The 23,780-nt window shown below is 45.5% G+C and overlaps 1 protein-coding gene and 1 long non-coding RNA gene across 2 annotated transcripts; one reads left to right on the top strand and one right to left on the bottom strand.

The window, feature by feature from the left end:
• The first annotated feature begins 6,350 nt into the window (after positions 1 to 6,350).
• Positions 6,351 to 9,704, top strand: LOC116199235. The gene is made up of 2 exons (XR_004155504.1): positions 6,351 to 6,533; positions 9,368 to 9,704. It is a non-coding gene; the product is annotated as an uncharacterized LOC116199235 (long non-coding RNA).
• A 7,153-nt stretch (positions 9,705 to 16,857) lies between these two features.
• LOC116200431 lies at positions 16,858 to 18,120 on the bottom strand. The gene is made up of 3 exons (XM_031531279.1): positions 17,944 to 18,120; positions 17,194 to 17,526; positions 16,858 to 17,109 (listed from the first exon to the last, which is right to left on the bottom strand). Exons 1-3 carry the CDS (start codon positions 18,118 to 18,120, stop codon positions 16,858 to 16,860), a joined length of 762 nt encoding a protein of 253 aa, XP_031387139.1.
• Positions 18,121 to 23,780: the final 5,660 nt, after the last annotated feature.

Here is a 23,780-nt window from a genome sequence, read left to right on the forward strand (position 1 = left end):
TTAACCAATTAGGCAATAGCCATATTTGTTTCTTTTTTGGTCATTCTTTATCTCTTTAAGCATAACAAAGGAAGAAATAACTTCAATAAAAAAACTTTCTTTCATTCATTATTTCAATCATTTGAATTATTGTGTTATATTTAATATATCATAGTCTTTCTTAATTTTATAGCATTATTCATTATTTAATTAGGCGTGCGGCCGACCATCGAACCCCCGATTGAACGCTGTTAGCACCCCATTTTGGCTCACCAGTTCAGGCAACGCCTATCAACAGCAATTCAGGTTACGACTTGAGCATCGATACAGAAGATGGCTCGACAGAGTAGCAAATTGCTATTCATTCTCAAGTCAACAGAGATAGGCAGATGATTCAAGCATATAACAAAAAAACATACAGAATCATCTAGCAACATACATAGTAAACATACAGCTCAAACAGCATCCAAACCGGCATTTTCAGAATACATTGTCGACAGTGCTATTTTCCACTGGTCCACTCGACCATCAAAAGATAGTCAATATTGGGCTTAAAAAATTCCTCGCGACATTAAACAGATGAAAAGTGTCTCCGAACACATTTCGCAGATCAACTGCTCCATACAAAGCAATTTCAGAATACAGACAACTTTTCAATGGAAGTCCAAAAATGCCGATTCATCCAAGAAAAGTTAATGCCCGATGTCAGATACAGTTATGTCCAACAATTATGCAGAGCATGATCATTGCTTCAAACTGTCTTTCAGAAGTCATACAGACTCCTCTAATGACTTCCGAACGACAGAACAAGCATGCATTTCAACGGAAAACCTTATCCGAAAACTGGTCTGATAGAACATCGACAAACTAAGTTAGCCATGCATTGCCCAAAAAACTGCAGCGGACATATGCAATTGGGAAAATCAGACAGTAATATCTCTTTCAGTTTCCCGGGTGACATCCAAAGAGCAGAAAAGTCCGTTTTCAACGGAAATTCATAAACGGAGGTCCTTTTCGCAGAAACTTGACGTCGGATGATTGGCCAACCCAGTGCTACCATCTCAACACTCAACGTGAAATCCTCAGACGGAATCTCACAATCCATCTAGACCCTCAAAACACTGTTTTAGGGTTTCAAATGTAATTTTTCAGTCCTTCGAGCCCAGTTCTCAATGAACAGAGATTACAGTGATCTCCGACTCGCCCAAGCAACTCAGAAAGCATTATGAGAAATTCGGCTTCGGACTCTTAGGACGTCTCCGGCTTCACATTGACAATACCGGCTTATTGGTCAATAATTCAGTCTGATTGACAATGCATGTTAAAACGACCAATTCGGAATACAGACAAGAGATGCGCAGTTCGAAATGACTAACTTTGCTCTGAACGCCTGAAGTGAGTAAAACCGGCTTCCGAGCCAAAAATCACACAAATCTTCCTTTGGGCGAAATGGAGGATTTCGGGCTCGATTAAATCATTTTCGCGCGCAATGACAATTCGACGTTCGTTTGATCCACGAACCTCGAACACGCGATTAATCGAGACCCGAACTTTGGCCCGAACTTCCCTTGTGTACACGTGGGGTCCACGGTTGTCCATGACCAGCCGTGACATTGCCCAAACCGCCCCTCTCCCTTGGCTTCTTCCTTCAAGGCAACTTGCATTTGTCTTCCACTTTAAAATATCTAAGTGTTTGAAGACAACACTCCAAGCTCATCAATGCTCTTATCTCTTCTCCATTAATGGAATGGATGAGGATTGAGCTTGATATTTCCTTAATAAATTCGGATCTCCTAATCCATGCCCTTTAATTGCACTTTTCTTTCAGTAATTGCACTTAAGCATAGCCTATATATACTTTTTATGTCATTAACTTAATTAGAAGTCATCACACATCATCTCACTAGCTTTCTCACTCATCAAGAAGCTCTCAAACTCCCTTTTAGCTCCAGCAAAATCGCAGCTCAGGAAAAAAAGCAAAACCAGGCAAAGTCTTAAGTCGGAATCCATCCCGGCTTAAATCCAAACTTCACCAAACTTCACATACCACATGTTTTCGACCCCCTCTATCCATATCCGAGTTTAGATTTTAAGTTTGAAGCCTCTAAGCCATAGAACCAGCCTTGAACAGAATCTGGACAGATTTGGTCCTTCTCGGGTCAAAAATGTCAACCCGGGTTTCAAGCCTTTCCAAGTCTGTTTGAGCTACCAAAACCCATCAAACATCTCCCCACACAACCCTAGGGTGTCAAGGAGTCAAGAAATCCAAGAAAACCCGTCGGCTTAACCCCCGGAAGAAGAAACAACCCGATTGCCCAGTCGGGTCGAAATTTCTGACTGTTTGTGCGGTTTTCTTGCAGATCGAGTCAATGCGAGACTCTATTCGGAAAACGACCACCACAGTCACCTCCATGGGTCAGTTAGGAGTCAGTAGCCGTTGACCTTGCTTGAAAATTCCATCGGGAGACACCATGGCGATGTCCGACCTGACTGGTGCCAGACGGGTTCGAAATTCCAGACGTGCTCTGTTTTCCGTGATCTTTGCAGGTCTATACGGGTCGACCCGATAACCCGGGGAGCAAACGACCACCACGATCACCTAGAGGGGTCCCTTGGCTATCCATAGCCGTTGACCTTGCCTCAAAATTCTATCGGGAGACTTCGTGGCGAAGTCCGACCCGACTTGTGCCAGTCGGGTCTGTCCACCCTTCCAGTCGGGTCTGTTCAAGCCAAAACAGCCCAAACCCGACCCAACAAAGGTCCAACCCGACTTTTTGCAGTCCCATCCTATATCTCGGGATTAGGTATGATCATTCCCGACTTCGAGGAGTTAGGACTTTTACATTTGGTTGTGTTTTCGGAGTCATAAGGCCTTTTTATGCAAGTTTCACTTCCAAACTTTAATATTATGCAATTTCCTTATTATATCTTGCATGTTTATCCTTGATTAACATGTCAACATGTCGGAAAACACTTGGATCGTAGTTGGGAAGAACATCCCAGCCCGGGAAAGACAAAGAGCTCACGGGTTACCCTCCATGAGAGGTGGCCGAATGCTCTCTCGCTCCTTTCGGGCAAGGAACGGTCTTCTTGGCCCGATCCAAGTTCGATTCCCGAGTTTCCTCGTGTTTTCCTACGTGCATGAAGCCGGTATTGTTTTATCGATTCCTTAAATAATATGTTTGTGCATGTTTGCATGTTTAAATGTGTTATTTAAATAATGACAATACCGACTTTCGTTTAATCGTGTCATTTATCGTGTTTGTTGTTTGAGCATGCGAGAAATGATTCGAAACGAGACGGGGAAAACTCGTGGAACCCGATGCGGGCCATGAGACCTCTCAGTTTTCTCCAAGGAGAAATGGCCGAGAGTCTCTTAGACTCGTACGGGTTGCACGAGGCTTCCTCTCCCCGTTTTAAGTCCGTTCTCGGATTTTGTGTAATTTACAATTTACATTATCGTCGTAATATCGCCTGAAAATGTCTTTTCCAAACAAAACATGCATGGATTCGGGTATTGATAGCTCATTCGGGTCCATTCAGTTATGAGGGTAATTTCAGTCATTGGACCAAATTATCCTCGATCCTTATGGAATCGTCTTGGTCGCTGAGTCACGAATCGTTTTCATAATTAATGCATTTGGCACAACCTTTAAGCATTAATTTCACGAACGGGTTAATCGGGATGCTCACATGATTAAACCCACTTCACACTGATAAAGTTTACACGAATTGGCCATTAACTGATAACTCGCGTCGATGAGTTGTCAAATGACGTTGGTGCCCTTTTCAAACTTATCAATTTCAAAACCCGAAACGCGAGGTCCGATGTAGCATGGACGTCTGGAAATGGCTTATGTGTCTCAACTTGAGTTTTTACCTGATTCCAAGTAACTCAGGTCAGGATACAGAAGATCTTTCTAGATCACTTCCGAGCAGATCGACCGGTTCTTTGGCTTTTTCGGGGTTCTTACACAACCCTGGACGATCAAGGGAATTGATCGACACCGGCTACAGGCCGAGGTGGCCCGCACAACGATGTTTTTCTTTTTTGAAAACAATTCTCAAATAAAAGGGCAAAATCGTTTTTTTACAATTCAGCGACACCCCTAGAGTTTGCATGACAGAAACACTACAGTACGGGATAAGAACGGGCTACCTGTTCAAGTGCAGGTTCATCTACATAGCTTTTTCTTATCTAATTGATGAGTTTCTGTCATCCTAACATAGACTCGGGTAACTAGAACGGTTGTCTCTGTCACAAAACATGCAAAATCCTGGTTAATCATTCACTCGACCTAACCAAATGCTAGACAATGGTTAGGGGAACTCTAGGTTCCAAATCTAGAGTCAAAACATGAGTTTGGTTAATTTAGTGGTAATTCAGTGACACAATACAGAACAACTGTAAAAGCAATTCACACACACGAAATACTTGACTACGGACGCCATGTCTGTCAAGCTTTCAAAGCAAAAACGAATGCATAATGTTTTACATGCGTTTGCTTGTTTAGCATAGGCATTTGCTTGCAAAAACACTTCTGGGTTAATAATCTGTTAATCCACGTAAACTCGGTAATAACAAACACCTTGTCTGTTATTGACCAGCTGCGTGTTATCTTTCAGCACTTGTTTGTCATGCGGGTCGAGCCTGATCCCTAGGCCGAATAATATTAGGGTTCAACGCCCTAATCATCGAGTACATGGTCTAACGCCCTAATCATCACTCACAGGGTCCAACACCCTATTCATTGAGAGTGCATGTCGAATTTCAGTTTTTCGGTGTTTCCCTAAACTCATGGTGAGTTAGAGCGGAATAATAACCGAATGCAAACTGACTGAGATTCACCCATTTGTAATTATGATTTGATGTATTTTTTAGAGTTCATTGTAAGGATTTTTATTTTGTACATTCAATATATAAGAATCTCAGTTGGCGAGCAAATGATCCGAGAGTCGAATAATTCGAATCGATTTCATGCTTGCCCAAAGGAAAGTAAATCCAAGATCTCGCGGTTCTGGTTCACGCAGGGATTCAACCTCCATGGTTTGATGAACTGTATCGCAAGATTGTGAACCAATTCCCCGACATACAGATTTACTTTTCTCTCGGCTTCTCAACCGACATCGTTTAATTCATCGAATTTACGGTGTCAAAACGTGTGAGCCGAGCGCAACTTAATTCATGCGGTAAATAATAAAACATGCAAGCCTAGCAAACCAGAGTACCGAAAGGGCGTGCGGGATATAGGCCCGCACGTAACATGAACCCCCGAACTCGGACTTTCCGGTTCCGCACAGATCAATGCCTTAACAACAACTAGGTGTTCCATACCCCTAGACCCGGATAACTTATCCGCCCTCGACCTTCGGGTCGTAAAATGATAAGTGACGACTTCTTCTCACGCGTGTTCGTCACGCGTCCCCATGGGAAGGTGGATAATCTCCCAAGTCGCGCGATTCAAAAGCGCGCATGCGGGCCCCGACGAGAGTCCACATTCGGGTTCGTACAGACGCATAAACTCGTGAACCCATACCTTGACCGATTCAACATTCGGTCCGATTTTAATAACACTGGTTTAAATTTAGTAAGAAGTTAAAAATATTAGAAATTATTCTCCAAAAATAGAAATTAATTATTGAAAGTTCTTACAATTTATAAGAAGTAATTTCAATTTTAAAGATTGTGAATAATTATCATATATAAATAAGCTCGTGTAACAAATGGGATTGAAAACTAGTTTTATGTATGTTAGCTAATAATTAAACCAAATGGCCCTTAACACTTTTGAAGGCCCAAGCGCCAACCCGTTGAAACTCTTTGACCTTCAGGGGTATCGCTAGAAAGATAAAATTAAAAATCACTAGAAAATATTCACCTACCGAAAAAAAAAGTAGAAAATTTCAGAAAAAAGATTATAAACTAAAGGAAGTTCATAATAATTTCAAAAAATATCATTAAAACTTAAAAATTAAATAATTTACAAAACATAAAAAGAAAAAGTTATCTTGGCAGTGCGCACCCGAATTTCATCTCGTCGGGGCACGCGTGCACGCGCCTATGCAACGCTGTTTGGGAGTGTCCACCTTCTCGGGGATGCGCGACGGACGCACATGAGAAGGAGTCGCCACTTGCCATTTTACGACCCGAAGATCGAGAGTCGGCAAGTTACCCGGATCTAGGGGTACGGGGTACACCTAATTGCTAAGACATATTGTAAAATTCAATATTTCGGCCTACACATACTTATATATCATTTTAATTTTATAATATTTACATATGCATATAAATGGGGCTTATAAATTTATTATGGGCTAAGCCCAATCACCCTCATTTCCTTCTAGATTAATCTCTATCCCACTGCCATACCTATGTCTAGATAATATTATTTTTATTGAGGGGCTTTTGGGGGTTCTTTGCTCTGCTCGAGCAGAAGAAACGATAAGATAGAAGAGAGAACAGGAGGAAGCGGGAGGAATCTGCAGGAGCATGAAAAGCTTCGTGCAAACCCGGCACTGCGGCCACCTCCTCCCTTCTGACCTCTCTTTCTCAGGTACTTGTTAGTTATCTTTTCTTTCTTTTTGTCGCTCCGTGGTCGCAATATACCAGCAAGCAGAGACGAAAAAAAAAAAGAAAAAGAAAAAAAGAAATCTGAATTTAACCGTAGCAAAAAATTCTTCTGTTTGGATCTTGTTTCTGACCAGCTACCAGAACGGCCGGTTTTTCCCTTTGTTTTCAGTTAATGGGGTGTAGATTCAAGCTAAAGAATATTCGAAATTGATTGCATTCTTATTGAGGTGAATTTTGATGACGATATATTGAAAATGAGGAGACAGATAGGGAAGAGAGGGAGAGAGAGAAATATCGAGAGAGAGAGAGAGAGAGAGAGAGAGAGAGAGAGAGAGAGAGGGAGAGCATGTCCGAGAGGTAGCAGAGTAGAGAAGAAGTACGTGAGCTCGATTGAATGCTTAGGCTGGGGTTTATGGAAGGGGAAGAAGAAAGGAAGAACCGGGAGGAAGAACGGAGAGAGGAAGAGTGAGAAGGAGACAGAGAAAGAGACGAGGGTGTGACGAAGAGCCGGGAGGGCATTGACTCGAGGGAGAACTAGGGAGACTATTAAAGGAGAATTGAGAGTGACGAATGGGATAGAGCAAGCGAAGGTACGGCGGATGGAAGTGGAGAGCATGGAATAGGGAAAAGTTTAGCTTACATTGAACTAGTTTTTGGGCTATCTTAGGTACATTACTGATCTTGCTTATATAAGTTTCTTTCATTGATTATGTTATTCTTGATATGAAATTGATGGAATGGGTCTTTCAAGTTGGAGATTGATTTCTATTTGAGGTGGAAGTGCTGACGCTCTTGAGCCTTGTGGAGATATTTGATTTTTTTTTTCTTTTGCTGCTATAGCTTGATTATTTTGTAGATATTCTGCTGAGTTAAAATCTTTAGTTGGGTTCATGAAGTAATCGAGAAAGTTATCATTTGCTTAGAGATATTGATATTAATTTTATTTTCAATTAGATCATGAACTGCCCTTTAAAATCTTTAGGTGGGTTCATGAAGTAATCGAGAAAGTTATTATTTGCTTAGAGATATTGATATTAATTTTATTTTCAATTAGATCATGAACTGCCCTGCTAGTAACTGATCTATGGTTTTTGTTTCTTTCGAGTGGTGCTACTCTATTTGTTGTTAAGTTAAGCTTCATTTGCTAAATTATTACTCTTGTGAATTTGGAAGTTGGGTTAGGTGGATTGATGGTGAAGGCAGGGTAAAGCTTATAGACTCATTTAGATTATTGATGCTTTGGGTATAGATTATTGAGCTTAGAGTTCTGAGACATCATTTTATTCAATCGTGTCTTTTCCTTGGTGAATCATTTTTGATATTAGGTGAGTACTTCATTCCATTGTGAAATGATAAAATATATATATATATATATATACACATATATTATGTGAGTACTCTATTCCCTTGTGAACTGATGTAGTATAGTTATATAAATTATTTAAGAAAAATATTGTGACAGTTAGAGATTAAGAAATCGGTCTTGTTATGTTGTGTGAAATGATTTGAGAGATATTGCCCTCTTATGTTTCATGTTGACATAAGATATGCGGTGTGATTGTATATATTGATTGTGTATGAGATATGTGATGATATTATGATAAATTGGGAATAGGAAATTGGTATGGATATATGAGGTGAGATGGCATGGTTGCAATTGTTTATGCTTGTGATTGTTGTTTGATTATAGCCATGGGACCGTTGATTCGGCGGGATACAAAAAGGGACGCCTAGACCGCTGATCTGGCGGGATACAAAAATGGACGCCTAGACCGCTGATCCGGCGGGATACAAAAAGGGACGCCTAGACCGCTGATCCGGCGGGATACAAAAATGGACGCCTAGACCGCTGATCCGGCGGGATACAAAAAGGGACGCCTAGACCGCTGATCCGGCGGGATACAAAAATGGACGCCTAGACAGCTAATCCGGTGGGATACAAAAAGGGACGCCTAGATCGCTGATCCGGCGGGATACAAAAATGGACTCCTAGACAACTGATCCGGCGGGATACAAAAAAGGGATGCCTAAACCGCTGATCCGGCGGGATACAAAAATGGACTCCTAGACAGTTGATCCGGCGGGATACAAAAAGGGACGCCTAGACCGCTGATCCGGCGGGATACAAAAATGGACTCCTAGACTGCTGATCCGGCGGGATACAAAAAAGGGACGCCTAGACCGTTGATCCGGGGGGATATAAAATGAACGCCTATACTCCTACTGCCGGAGGATAATGGGCGGCCCCCGCTTATGATAAATAAAATGAGGAATTTATGGATATGAGTGCGGGGTCACGGTACAGTCACAACTCTGTTGCGAGGAAATGCACCCCTATGGCTATATTGATTGATTGTGCTGTATATTGTTTGTATGATACGATTGCTATAAATGTGATGATTGTTGAGGTTGTCTGAAGATGTTCTGTGAAAGTCATGTTGTTGCTAGAGCTTGATCTGTTATGTGATTGTGTTGTGAGGTTTATGGAATGCTAATGAATGGATATTTGATATTTATATGATATTGGATATTAGAGAAATAGTTGAAAGAGTTGTGTGTATTTGTTATTAGTAGAACTTAAATTTAATAACTATATTGGATATGATTATTATTGTAGTTTGTATCTATACATATATATATATATGTATATATATTGTGTAATTGTGCGGGTGAGCTGATAGTTGTATTGGATGAGATTGTATCATTTATTTGCATATTTGCTTGTTTGAAATTAAATACTTATTTAATAATAAGTCATTTTGCTTTGGAATATAGTATTCATTGAGATGCAGCTCACACTCTGCATATATTTTTTAGATGAACTAGGAGCTAGACTAGCAGCACATGAGAGCGCTTTGGATATCGGGGATCAGTTTGAAGGACCAGGTAGAAACGTTAGTTATTTTATATGTATTTTTTTTGTATAGAGTGTATTTGAATATGTTACGACCTGAAATTTTTGTTTTGTTTAGTTTAGTAATTGATTGAGAAAAGAAAATTACTCTCTTTTGAGATGTATATACATATTAGAGCTTACCATATTGGTTTTATATTTTTGAGAGTTTATGGAAAGCCAGTTTTAGGTGAATAGTTATGTGGTAATGGATATACAGGAAATACAGGGAAAATTCAGCTGAAATTTCGGGTTGTGACACATATGGTCTACGAAACCCGAGATTTCGAATTCGGGGGTTCAGTTACATGCGAGCCTATATCTCGCACGCCCTATCAGTACTCTAGCTTGTCTAGGTTTGCCATTTTAATTTAATTACCGCTTAATTGAGTTCCGCTCATCATACGCGTTTTGACACTGCAAATTTGAAAAAATACTCCGACCGTCCAATTTTCGACCGAGATTCTTACATGAATAAATGTACAACATAAACTCTTACTTTGTTCTCTCAAATAAATAAAATACAACTGAATCTCGGTCGGTTCGCGTTTGGTTATTATTTAACTCGTGCTCACCGTGTGGTTTGAAAAGATGGGAATTAAAATTAAGATGCGCGCTCAGTGTTAGGGGATTGGACCCTGTGATCTACGATTTGGGGCGTTGGACCCCGTATGGATCGTATCCTAAAGAATCGGGCTCGATCCGCAAAACAAACAAATGCAAGAATGTAACAAGCGGGTACAAATAAACAAACAATGGGATTTTGTTATTGCCGAATTTACGTGAATTAACCGATTATTAACCGGGGTATCTTGGCATGCAAATCCTACCCTAAAGTAAACAAAGCGGGTACAGGGTGTGAATCGATCAAGGATCGCCTCGGGAAGGTATTTCGCATTTGGCATTATTTTCCGAGTACTTGACATACGTGACGTCTATAGTCAAGTCTTGTGTTTGTGGGTTTCTTTTAGGATTGTTCTATGTTGTGACACTACGGTTGTTACAAGTAATTAGCGAACATGAATTCCGCCCGTAAATCCTAGAACCTAGTGCCTACCCCGCTATTGCCCATTTTTGTTTTAACCAAGTACACAATTAGTCTGGTATTTGTATTTTGAGCCAATCCACCCGAACTAACTAGCCGAGACTATACTAGAATAACAAAAACTCATCGGTCGGATAGAGCGGGCTATGCAGATGAACCTACGCCTGAACAGGTAGCCCATCCATTACCTTGATACCGTAGTGTTTATCTTATTCTAATCCTAGGGGTGTCGCTGAACTGAAAATAGACGATTTTGCCCTTGAGGTGAAAATTATTTTCGGAAAAGAGAGACTACGCGGTGCGGGCCACCTCGGCCTGTGACCGGCGCCGACTGATCCCCTGGACCTTCCAGGGTTGTCAACAACCCTAAAAAAAGCCAAAGGCCCGATCGATCTATCCGGAAGTGATCTAAGAAGAACTTCCACGCCCCGACTTGAGTTTCCTGAAATCAGGTGAGGCCTCGAGTCAAGACGCGTAAGTCCTTCCTAGATGTCCATGTAACATCGAGCCACATGTCTCGGGTTTTATAAAATTTACAAGTTTTGAGAAGGGCACCAACGCATGTTTGCAACCTATCGACGCGTGTTACCGGTTTATTACCAATTCGTGCAAATTTTTTAGGGCCAAGTGAGTTAATTAATCGCATGAACGTCTCGATTACTCCGTTAGTGGAATTATTGATTAAATTAATTAATATTTTGCTAAATGGTCTAAATTTGCGGATTTCAGACCGTCGAGCCAATCATTGATGGACCGTCCGATGCGGATCCTAATTCCCGATTCATGTGAGGTTTCGATTAAAACGAGAAAATAAAGCGTTTAAACACGGATCAAGAGCATTTTATCAAGCACGATAAACATACATATTTTACACAATCGATGCCGCCATGATCGCGATAAACACATACAAACATAATATTAATGGAATCGATAAAACGGCACCGACTCATGGAAGTAGGAAAACATAAAAGAACACACATTGTCATGTTATATACATGTAATTATTGAAACAAAAATATTTAATCGGGGCACATACGTTGTGGGTCGGGAATCCAAGTAGGAAAGGGTTGGGTATCTTTAGAAAATGTCCAGGGACTGAATTGAACAATTTTAAAAGAACAGGGACTGATTTGAAAATTAAGATAAAGTTTCAGGGGACTGATTTGAAAATTTTGAAAAATTCGGGACTGTGTAAAAATTACTGAAAATGCCCCAGGACTATTTTGAAACGAATTTGAAAGTTCGGGGCTGATCTGAAAAGTGAAAAATTCCCCAAGGACTGAACTGAAACAACGTAAAAAGCTCCTGGAACTGGTTTAAAAATCCTGAAAAATTCAAGGACTGATTGAAACATGCTAAAAATGGCTGGGAATCGACTGAAACGAATTTTAAAATTCGGGGCAGATCTAAAAAGGGCGGAAAATAGCCTCAGGACTAAACTAGAACAACTTGAAAAGTTCCTCGGAGTGGTTGGAAAATTTTGGAAAATTCAAGGATTGATTGGAAAATGGTAAAAATGGCTGGGACTTGATTGAAAAGAATTTTAAAATTCGGGGCAGATCTGACAAGGGCGGAAAATAGCCCCGGGACTAAACTGAAACAACTTTAAAAGTTCCTTGGGATAATTGAAGAATTCTGAAAAATTCAAGGACTGATCTGGGAATATTAAAATGACCGAGGCTTGACTTAAACACATCGGAAAGTTAGGGGCTGATTTAAAAAAAATGAAAAGTTGTCCTCAGGACTGAAGTGAAACAAAATGGAAAGTTCATAAAATCGAGTTCGGGACAAATTCGATCATCCATGCAACCCGATAACGCTCATTTCACATCATATCCATACAAGCAAACATTAATATTCAGAAATGGAGCCTTAAACATGCCACTAAGTCGGGAATTTACCTAGTTCGAGAAGTCGAGGGGTGATTCTGTAAATAAAAAAAATTAGCCGAACTGGGCCGGGCGCGGGCTGGGCCGCTGCTAAACGCGAGTTGCGCTGGTGGACTGGTCCGGGCCGCTGCAAGACTGGGCCGTAAGCTGGGCTGCTGGGGGGCGCGCCTGTTCAACCCTGAAAAAAGGAAATCGACCCGATTAGAACGAAAGACGAAAACAGAGGAGAAAGGACGCGGTCCGGGTGGCTGTGCGGTTGCACTCGACCCCGGGAGATCACGGAGCGCAACCGGAGGGAGCGAGGGTCGTCTAGAGAGAGAGTCGGCTGAGCTGTGGGAGTGTAGGAGGAGCCGAGAGAGGCAAAGATGTGAGCTGTGGGTTCAAGGAGAGAGAGGCGAGCTGAGGGAGTTTGGAGATGGGCGAGCTGTGTGCGAGTTATGGGTCGAGCTGAGGGAGTCGTCCCCGCAAGAGAAAGAGACCGAGCTGTGGTTTTCTTTTTTTCGGGGAGAATCTGCGAGCTGAGCCAGTGAGATCCCGAGAGAGTGTGTGTTGTCCGTGTCTATTGACCAGCTAAGGAAGAAGAACCCGAGCAGCGGGTTTTCTTCAAAACCGAGAGAGAGAGAGAGAGTTGGCATGCACGGGAGTTGTTGGCGTGTGCAGAGGAAGAAGAGGATGGTGCAGGTCGGAGCAGTGTATCCGTGCAAGGGTTTGGTTTACAGGCTTGAGTCAGGAGGCGCAGAGCAGGGAAGAAAAAAAAGAAAAAGAAAAGAGAAGGAAAAAGAAGAAAAAGAATGAGCAAGTGGAATGGGCGGGAAAAGAGAAGAAAGGGAAAAGGGAAGGCAACGGTCAGAAGTCAGACATGACTTATGACTGGGCTCTGATCGAAATTAATTTTTAAAAAAACAAAAACAAAACGAATTTGATGTGCGTAAAAATTGAAAATTCCCCTATTTCTTAATATGATGTCGGAAAAATAATTCGAGACCGCTATCATGCTCAAAAAAATTCGTTGATCAATATTATGCGATAAAATTATTATCAATCTTGAATTTTGTCCCGGATTTTGAGAATTAGGGTCGATGTACGCGAAATTCAAAAACATCCCAAATAGTATTATTTTTGAAAAAAATCGTAAAATTGATGTTAAATTAGGAAAATGTGCTATTTCCGAAAAGTCGTGAATACTCGAGTCACTAATTGGAAATATTCCCTCACGGGTGACAAAATGACGATTTTGTACATTTGGAGCTGATGGACCAAAATTGGGTGCTAACAGCTTGCCCCTCTTTGGTTGCATGCTCGGATAGAGGGTGCAGCCAAAGATTATGAGAAGCACCCGTTTGATCTTGACGACCATCTAGACATTCTCCCAATAGTTGCTTGTTCTCTTGTTTGGATGTATAGGAGTAGGTCGTGTAGGTGCAACGGACCTGTTTGTGAGAGGAAAAAGACAAAGGAGTCATGGCAAGTGAACGATACAGTGTGAATTTGTAACTCAAAACAACAAATGCAGAGATGAAACCCATAAAGCAATAAATGTGGACGCAAAGTCCAGAAAGCAGTAAATATGGACGCGAAGTCTTGAAAACAGTAAATATGGACGCAAAGTCTTGAAAGCAGTAAATGTGGACGAGAAGTCCAGAAAGCAATAAATATGGACGCGAAGTCCAGAAAGCAGTAAATGTGGACTTCGAAGTCCTGAAAGCAGTAAATGTGGACAAGAAGTTCGTGGACGCGAAGTCCTGAAAGCAATAAATGTGGACGCGAAGTCCAAAAAGCAGTAAATATGGACACGAAGTCCGAAAAATGATAAATGTGGACGCGAAGTCTAGAAAGCGGTAAATGTGGACATGAAGTCTAGAAAGCAGTAAATGTGGACGCGAAGTCCTGAAAGCAGTAAATGTGGACGCGAAGTCCAGAAAGCAGTAAATGTGGATTCTAAGTCCGGAAAGCGATAAATGTGGACGCAAAGTCCAGAAAGCGGTAAATGTGGATACGAACTCCAGAAAGCAATAAATGCGGACACGAAATTCGAAAAGCGATGAATGTGGACTCGAAGTCCGAAAAGCAATAAATGTTGACATGGTGCGAAAGTGCATGGAATGCAGAAGCAATGACTAATGTTAGGGGATGGCGCGGGGCGCCGGATTTGTTGGATTTGAGTTCAGATTGTGCTTATGATGGCGCAATGGTAAGCGTTGTTCGCCGTTCGTCGCATTAGTGGGCGTTGTGGGTCTCCTTGAGGGTCGTTCACTCGGGTTGAGATTGCATCCTGTCACATGTGGCAGACATAAGTCCGTCAGGAGGAGACACCTCTCGGGATCCGCGTGCTCACACTTGTACACAAAGAATGGCGGCTAATGGTCGTTGACAGTTACGCGAAACCGTTGGAATTACGATGTGCAAAGGAAATCTATGTAGTGATGCTTTGGGGATTTGGACTCAGTGGCCTTTTGAGGGGCAGCCGTGTCCCCGAATGTGACACGCACTTGACTAAAAGAAAGGCTTTTCACAGAGTGGGGCATGGCCCGTAGATTTTTGAGTAAAGGTAAAGGGAGGGATCTTTAGGATCCTCCGAATCAAGGATACGACGATTTGACTCCATTTCGAGGAGTGTCTTGAGCTTGGAGAGTCGAAGAGAGTTTACTTGCGTCGAGGACTGCCGAACTACTACTAGCTGTAGCTTCACGCGAAGTGCCGTTGTTCTTTCGTGGTCAAGCCGACAATAGCCCCTAATTTTTGCCTAGGTCGCAAGATGCGTGACGACCTAGCGGGGTATTTTTATTTGACTTTTCTCACATGAGTGCTCACCTTTTGCTACGATCGCCCCTGTTCGGGTCCGATCTCACCTCTCGGTTCCTCTAACTTTTGCCTAGACCGCCATTTGTGGGTTTTCAGCCTAGTGAGGAATTGATTTGTGCTCTCCTTTTGCCACAACTCCCCTTTGCAGGATTTTAAGCTGTGCCCCTCGTTCCCTAATTTTTGCCTAGGCCGTCTCGAGGAGGTTTTCGACCTAGTGGGAAAAATTGTTCTTTTTCTCTCAGAAGTCTTCTTAGACAAGAGTTGAATGGGAATGGCATTTGCGTAGATAATAGAAAATGTGCTAAGGTGAAACGGCGCGGAGGCTGACAAAAAACAAAAGAAGATAAGGGCCTAGAAGGTGGCCTGAAGCTTGCGGGAATACAAAGAGACCGTCGGATGACAAAGAGGGCCATCAAGGGTAGTACTTCTTAAGGGCGTCGGCGTTGATCGGGAGCGCGTTTTGGGTCCCGTCCATATCGCTTATGATAATCGCCCCTCCGGAGAAGACTTCCTTGACGACGAAAGGCCCATCATACTTGTATGCGAATTGCCACGAGAGTCAGGTGCAATGTGCAGGACCTTTCGCATAACGAGATCGCCAGGGTAGAACTCGTGGTGGCGAACCCTTGCATTGAACGCTCGGGCCATTTTTTGTTGGTAGCATTGATTGTGGCAAAGCGCTGTTAGCCATTTCTCGTCAATGAGATTGAGCTGCTCGTAGCGTTGCTTCGCCCATTCTGCTTCTTCGAGCTTGGACTCGGCGAGGACCCTCATGGAGGGAATCTCCACTTCGATTGGGAGGACTGCTTCCATGCCATAGACCAGGGAGTACGGAGTTGCCCCGGTGGAAGTTCGGATAGATGTTCGATATGCTAAGAGCGCAAAAGGGAGCATCTCGTGCCAATCCTTGTAGATCATCGTCATTTTCTCGATGATCCTCTTGATGTTTTTGTTCGCAGCCTCCACTGCACCGTTCATTTGGGGACGGTATGGCGTGGAGTTGCGATGGTGTATTTTGAATCGCTCACAAAGTTCGTTAATGATCCTATTGTTCAAGTTCTTGGCATTGTCGGTGATGATTGTCTCGGGGACTCCATATCGGGTGACCGAAGCGAGCGTTATGGCCTCAATCCACTTGGTGAAGTAGTCGATTGCCACCAAAATGAACAGATGTCCGTTGGATGCTTTGGGACTGATAGGGCCAATCACATCGATTGCCTTCATTAAAAAGAGCCACGGGGCTGCCATCGGGCGTAGCTCATTGGGGGATGCTTTGATCTGATCGACGTAAACCTGGCACAAGAGGCAGTGTCTGACGTGTTTGGTGCAGTCGGCCTCCATGGTGGACCAGAAGTAACCCGGGCGCATGAGTTTGTTGGTGAACATAAGACTGCTCATGTGAGGTCCGCAACTCCCTTCATGTATCTCTTCCATGAGGCATTGTGCCTCGTTTTCGTCGACACACAAGAGTAGTGTGGCGTCGAAGGAACGGCTGTAAAGAGTCTCTCTGCTCAGGAAGTAATGCGCCGCGAGTCGCCGAAGTGTTTTCCTGTCCCGATGGTTGGCAAATGTCGGGTATTGGCAGGTTTACAAAAAATATTTGATGTCTTCGTACCATGACTGCTCATCGGTCGCCTGGATTGTGTCATAGTAAGCCGGACCTTTGGCAATCTCGATCTCAAGTGCCCTCCATTGATGCCAGTGTTGCAAGTGTGTCTGCAAACTGGTTCTTGATGCGCGACGTGTATGTGAATGAGATTTTCTTGAAGTTCTTCACTAACTCCTCGAGATACTCGTGGTATGGTACTAGTTTCGCGTCTTTCGTTTTCCATTGTCCCAGAATTTGGAAGATTGTGAGCATTGAATCCCCGAACACTTTTACCTCCTTCACCTTGAAATCGATCGCCGTCGGCAGGCCAAGGATGCATGCCTTGTATTCGGCCACGTTGTTAGTGCAGGGGAAATCAACTTTCATTGCAATCGGATAATAGCGTCCGTCCGGGGATATCAGCACTGCGCCGATACCAGAACCAGTGGAATTCACTGCACCGTCGAAGTACATCTTCCACGCGGTCCCATCCTCCTTTTCGTCCACTTGGAGGATCTCTTCGTCTTGAAAGTCGGAATTGATCGGTGTGTCATCCTCAATCGGAAACTCCGCTAAATGGTCTGCAATTGCTTGCCCTTTGACTGATGTGCTGGACACGTACTCGATGTCGTACTCTGTCAGCTGACAGCGCCACTTTGCAATGTTCCTCATGAAGGACGGGCTACCAAGTAGATATTTCAGGGGATCCGCTTTCGACAGCAAGCGGATAATGTGGTAGAGAGGGTACTGCCGAAGTCTCTGCATGACCCACACCAGTGCACAACACATCTTCTTGATCTCCGAGTAATTGGATTCCCCTTCAGTGAACTACTTGCTCAGGTAGTAAACGGCATGTTCTGCTCGCGTGGACTCGTCCTCTTGCCCTAACATGCACCCCAAGGATTGTCGGCGCACCATCAGGTAAAGAATGGGAGGTCGACCCGGTGTAGGCGGGACCAATACTGGTGGCTGATCTAAGTACGCCTTGATGTCGTCAAAGGCCTTCTAACATTCATCGTACCACTCAATCGTTGCATTTTTACGAAGCAAGCAAAAAAGGGGTTGACACTTGTCTGTCAGGTTCGCGATAAAGCACGCGATGTAGTTCAGTCGCCCCAAGAAGCTCCATACCTCGCGCACTGTCTATGGCGGAGGTAACTCCCTGATTACTTTCACCTTGTCGGGATCGACCTCGATGCCTCGTTTGCTGACCACAAATCCTAGCAGTTTCCCAGACTTTGCGCCGAATGTGCGTTTCGCTGGGTTGAGCCTAAGCTTGTACTTCTTGAGACGTTCAAAGAGACGCTTCAGATTAACGAGGCGGTCCTCTCCCTCCTTGGACTTGGCGATCATGTCGTCGACGTAGACCTTAATCTCCTTATGCATCATGTCGTGAAAGAGTGTGACCATGGCCCGCTGGTAGGTTGCTCCGGCATTTTTGAGACCAAAAGGCATGACCTTGTAGCAAAAGGTTCCCTATATCGTGATGAAGGTCGTTTTGATCTTGTCCTCCTCGGCCATCCGGTTTTGGTTATACCCAGAAAAGCTATCCATAAAGGAGAACTGAGTGTGGCGCACAGTGTTGTTGACCAAGACGTCGATGTGGGGCAGTGGGAAGTTGTCTTTAGGACTAGCCTTGTTGAGGTCCCGGTAGTCGACGCAAACCCAAACCCTTCCGTCCTTCTTCTCTACAGGCACAATATTTGCCACCCATTCGGAGTAATTGCAGACTTCTAAGAATCCCGCATTTATCTACTTGACGACCTCCTCCTTGATGCGGAGGAGGAGGTCGGCTCGTTGCCGCCATAGGTGCTGTCGTTTGGGCGGGAAGCTTTCTGTATCGAGCGGGAGAAAGTGCTTGACTATCGATGGATCCAAGCTCGGCATGTCAGCGTAGGACCAGACGAAGACCTCTTGGTACTCCTTTAGGAAATCGATCATCCGGGCTCTTTGTGTTGGGTCGAGGCCCATCCTGATCTTTAGCGTGTGGGGTTCCTCTTCGGTGCCCACGTTGATTTCTTCTGTCGGCTCAACTGAGGTGAGTTGACGGTTCTCGAGGCGGTACAAACTCTCCTCTATCTCAAGCACTCGACCGTCCTCGTCGAGCCCATCCCCGAAGTATATGGGTTGGGGCTCTTCGAGGGGTTCTTTGGATGGGTTCGAATCGACGTGTCAAATATTTGGATTCGAGTGGAGCCTGGAAATTTAAACGAGTCGTCTTAGAAATTTTTAAAGTGCTGCGAATGAGTAAGAGAGAAGAGAAGAAGGAAGATGCAGAAATTCAAAAAATGCATGTAGGGATTTCATTGAAGATGAGAACATTGATGCCATAACAAAAACCCCTATTCCGTTGTGTGGCTTATGACTTTGTCGACACGCGGGAAACATCATCTACAAAGATGGCCTTACACATCGGTGATTACAGCAGAGTAGCGCGGGACTGAGGTTCAGTTATCGAGCTCCTCATTCTCCTGCGCGAGGCGGATGTAGACCCCTGAAGGAGTCTCCTCGGTGACGGCGCATATGCCTGGCAGATCGACAGGTGCGATGTCTGAATTCGAGGAGGGGCCGTCAAGAGTACCTCCGCCGACGTGCGGCGATCCTAGAAAAAAGTGGGAAAGTGGCGGAACTAGGATGTCCCTGTTGATCTTTCCATAATGTGTTGCGAGACGGTGGAGGTGTTTGCCTCTGCGGGCTTCAATAATCTCGTGGTAGGAAGGGCGAAGACCGAGTCCCCTCTTGTTATTGTACTCTTCGATCTCGATGGGGCGGTTGATCCCTTGCCCATGTGCTCCGAGCTCGGAACCCGGGATGTAGTTGTGGCGCAACAAGACCTTCCCCACCATGCGGTCGGCGCAAGACAGACCGACCTTTCCGTAGTCTCGGATGACAGAGATGGTGTCGAACGAGTAGAAAGGGAGGTTCTGATCGTCTCCAATACTGATGTAGGGGGCAGCCGTCTCATTGTAAATCGCATAGTCCTCCTCACCTTTGACTGTGATGAATCGCTCTTCAACGATGAACTTAAGTTTCTGATGCAAAGTGGAGGGGACTGCGCCCGTTGAATAGATCCACGGCCTCCCGAGCAGCAAGTTGAAGGCATTCAGGATGTCGAGGACCTGGAAAGTGACGCCGAATGAGCATGGGCCTACATCGATCAGAAGGTCAATCTCTCCGTTCACTTCCCTCCGCGAGCCATCGAAAGCTCAAACCGCTGTCTTGCTCGAACGAATACGATTCAAATCCACATTCATTTGCTTCAAGGTCGAAACAGGGCATACATTGAGAGCCGAACCATTATCGATCATGACCCGGCCTACCACGAAATTATTGCACTTACAGATGATGTGCAACGCCCGCGAGTGTGCGTACCCTTCGGAGGGAAGTTCGTCATCCGAGAATGAAATGTTGTTGGAGAAGATTGAGCCAACGGTCAATTCAATGAGATCTGGAGCCATCTCCTTGGGGACCTGTGCCGCTGTCACGACCTTTAGGAGTGCTTCACGATGTGGCTCTAAACCCAAGAGGAGGGCGAGTAGTGAAATGTGGGCTAGAGACTTGCCCATTTGTTCAACAACCTTGTACTCACTTGCCTTGATAATCTTCATAAAAGCCTCGGCTTCCTCTTCGGTCATCTTCTTTTGGGGGATCGGTGTAGCTTCAGGGGCGATTTCCAATGCCGCAGTAGGGCTTTTCCTTTGTTCGCGGTCTCCGGATTTTCGTATACCCGACCCGAGCGCGTCATGCCCATGACGCTGAATTGATGCTTGAGGTTCCCGACACTCTTTTCATAGGTCCACAGGACCTTGCTATCTTGATATGACTCTTGTACGGGGACTTCTATCATCAATGGGGCGGGCGTGGCACCGAACCCTGCGTACCCTACAGTGGTTTCCGCGAGAACATATTCGATTATGAACGGGGCGGATACCTCCTGTCCGGTCTCGTACTCCCCTATGGCGCAAACACTGATCATATTAAAGCTTGGTCCCGAGCTTGACCCGTGATCGGGGAGAGGATTGGCTTGCACGCTCGGGGGCTTGACGGCGTTGAACGTGAGTTGCTTGTCATCGATCATTTGTTGGATTCTCTCCCGCAGCTTCCAACAATTGTCGGTGGTGTGGCCGAGTGCGCCTTGATGGTACTCACAGCGCCGACTCTGATCCTGGATGGTCGGGTCGAAATCAGGGTTTGGCGCTATTGATTGAATCTTGTTGCCCACGAGGAGTTGCCGGTATATGTGGGAGAGCGGGGCCGATAGGGGTGTGAACTGTTTACGTGGCCGTGGTTGTGTTGCGCCGCCCTGTTGGTCCTGTGGGGCTGGGGCCTGTTGCACCGGCTGAGGAGTTCTCGAAGCCGATGGCCTATTTTGTTGGGTCGGAGGAGGAGCAAGGGGCGTAAATGTGGGCTTATTGCTGCGGGGCCGGTGACGGAAAGGAAGTCGACGAGGTAGAATAGTAAACTTGCTGCGTTGAGAGTTGTTGCTGATAATGCATCGGAGGTGGAACATACGCCTGAGTGGCCGGTGGTGCGGGCGTGTAATTAATGGAATATTGATGGGGGCCTGGCACCCTGAGTTGACAGTATTAACGGACGCGTCCCTTCCTCTCCTGCTTCCCGCGGAGGGTGTCCTAGTAGCAGCCTTCTTCAAGGACTCTCCCTCTTTATTCTCGGCCGGTCCTTCTATCTTGCTGAGTTTAACGCCCATGTCGAGCTTTTTCCCGGCGTCGATAAGGTTAGAAAATGAAGACGTGTGGGCCAACAGGTGCAAGTAGTAGGCCCCTCTAAGAGCAAAGTGAAATAATTAGATATGCTGCGCCTCACTGATTGGAGGGACATGCTTCGTCGCTTTAGCCCGCCACTTCACTGCATAGGCTTCAAAGCCCTGACCCTCGGTCATTTCCATAGTGCTGAGCTCCAACAGAGTCGGGGGCGCCTCCACACAGTACCTGTACTGGTCGATGAATTTGCTTGAGAGGTCCGCCCACGTGGGGATATACAGCTTTCAGTGACATGTACCAATCAAGGGCCGTTCTCGCCAAACTGTCTTGGAACGTGTGGATGACAAACTCTTCGTAGTCCCAGTACTGCAGCATCTTTCCTCTGTGGTGACGGAGATGGTGACGAGGGTCGGTCGTGCTGTGGTACTTTTGGAATTCAGGCACCTTAATCTTTGGGGGTAGCCGCATATCCAGGAAAAGACTCCAATCGCCGTCGCCGGTATCGTGGCGGGAGCCGCCTAATTGTAGGACTCGGAAGTTCTCTTCCATCTTCTTTAATCTCTGCTCCTGTTCGGTCTCCGTTTCAGGGAGAATATTTATGGGTTGGCGTGCCTGGTTCAGGGATGGGAATATTTATGGGAGGTAGAGTTGGGTAAAAAAAGCTGATATGGGGTTGTGGAGCTTGGAATGGGAGATGTGTGAGTATGAGCGTGGGGGCTCGGTGCCGGGAAGACCGTTGGCGGAGGAGCTGCGTAAAAAGGAGCCGGAACTGGTATGGACATCAGCGGCAGTGCAAGCGTGGTTGGGTCCGACGGTGGATGAGGAATGGCCGTCGAGAAAGTCACTGATGGCGGAGGAACGTTGGCCGGGTGGCCCGCCGGTGCGCGCATTGCGGGCGCTTCAATACCTTCAAGAGCATGGGTCGGCGGGACCTAGGGGTTTTAGTCGACCGTTGGCCCGTACCCCGAAGGCTGAGTAGAGTTCGAGGAGGTGCGGTTTGCAACTCGAAGTAGGGCCATGAGCTCGGCCATGTTGGCGGCCATCTGGTTGACCGTGCCCTTCAGTGTAGTAATGTCGCCTTTCAGTGCGACGATGTGGGCTGCACCATCAGTAGAGGTAGACGGTGCTTGGGCCTCCGGCGTTGGGACTGGTGGCGGAATTTCTCCCAAGTTTGCCGGAGGAGCGCCTGCAAGGGTTGGTGGTGGCGGTGCATGAGTCATGGACGATTGATAATAAACCGGCATCGGTGGAGTGTTTTCCTCGGAACTAGCGGGCTGGTTGTTTTGCGCCATCCTCAATTGCCGACGAGTGGGATATCGGTGCGGCGCCAGTTATGGTTACCTGTATCAACAAGGGCATAAATTGCGGTGCAAATGAGTTACGTTTAAAATAAAAACGTGTGGAATAATAAATAAGGGGATGACGTGCATGAGATGCATGGATTTGAAAACTAATGCTGTTACTCGCATTGATTCAAAAGGGTTCCAAGATACAATGCAATTTAAAAAAAAGCAAGCCCAAAGTCATTCTTCCACCGCGCTCGGGGTGCGAGTGGCTGCTGCCGTGGAAAGCACCGATTCAGGTGAAGACCTAGTGGATGCGTCTAACCTAAGGGGTGCGTGGACCTCCACGGGCCCTCTTTCTGGACCTCTCTAGGGCGACATTCGCTCGTGCCAACTCCCACTCGCGCCTCTATAGCTCTGCGTGGGCTTGGGCGAGCTCTCTCTGTAATTGCCGCTGATCCACAAGTTGCTCACCTTTCTCTGCGACTTCCCGGCGAAGACGATCTCTCTCGTCCCTGAGGTTATTGAGCTCAGCTTGGATAGCTGTATTCGAGGCTGGGAATGTCCTAGATGGTCCGCCGGCTTCAACTTGTGGAGAGTTAGCGGGATCTTCGTGTGCTGGAGGACCCTATCGATAAAAGCGAAGGACATATTCCTTCGTAGCCTGGAATTCCTGTTCCTCATGGGTCGGATGCTCGGGGAAGTACGGACGCCCAGGGACCACTGTTCTCCATGCGGCCAAGACCTTTTCGATGTTACTTTGGCAATCCACGGATGTCTGATCCTTCCGCCAAGTATGTTCGAATCTAGTTCACACCGTATCCTCGGGAACCGTCTGCAGGCCACCAATCCACCTCACTACTCATGCTGGAAAGTAAGTGGTGGACCCCGCATGACTCACGAGTGGGACTCTGTTAAAATCAGAACATCTAAGGGCCATGGGTCCGGGTGGCATCCACGCGGCACGCCACTTGAAGCCCTTAGGCGATATTTCGCGGAAAACCTTCAT

Source organism: Punica granatum, chromosome 3 (assembly GCF_007655135.1).
Source record: "Punica granatum isolate Tunisia-2019 chromosome 3, ASM765513v2, whole genome shotgun sequence".
Taxonomy (NCBI): Eukaryota; Viridiplantae; Streptophyta; class Magnoliopsida; order Myrtales; family Lythraceae; genus Punica; species Punica granatum.

What these genes read in the sequence shown, in the direction of transcription:
- LOC116200431 (XM_031531279.1), bottom strand. Translation starts at nt 18,120, where the DNA reads ATGATCGCCAAGTCCAAGGAGGGAGAGGACCGCCTCGTTAATCTGAAG. An exon ending in TCGAGGTCGATCCCGACAAG is followed by an intron (nt 17,527 to 17,943) that starts GTGAAAGTAATC and finishes TGGGTCATGCAG; the next exon opens with AGACTTCGGCAGTACCCTCT. An exon ending in CTGGTTCTGGTATCGGCGCA is followed by an intron (nt 17,110 to 17,193) that starts GTGCTGATATCC and finishes GCCGAATACAAG; the next exon opens with GCATGCATCCTTGGCCTGCC.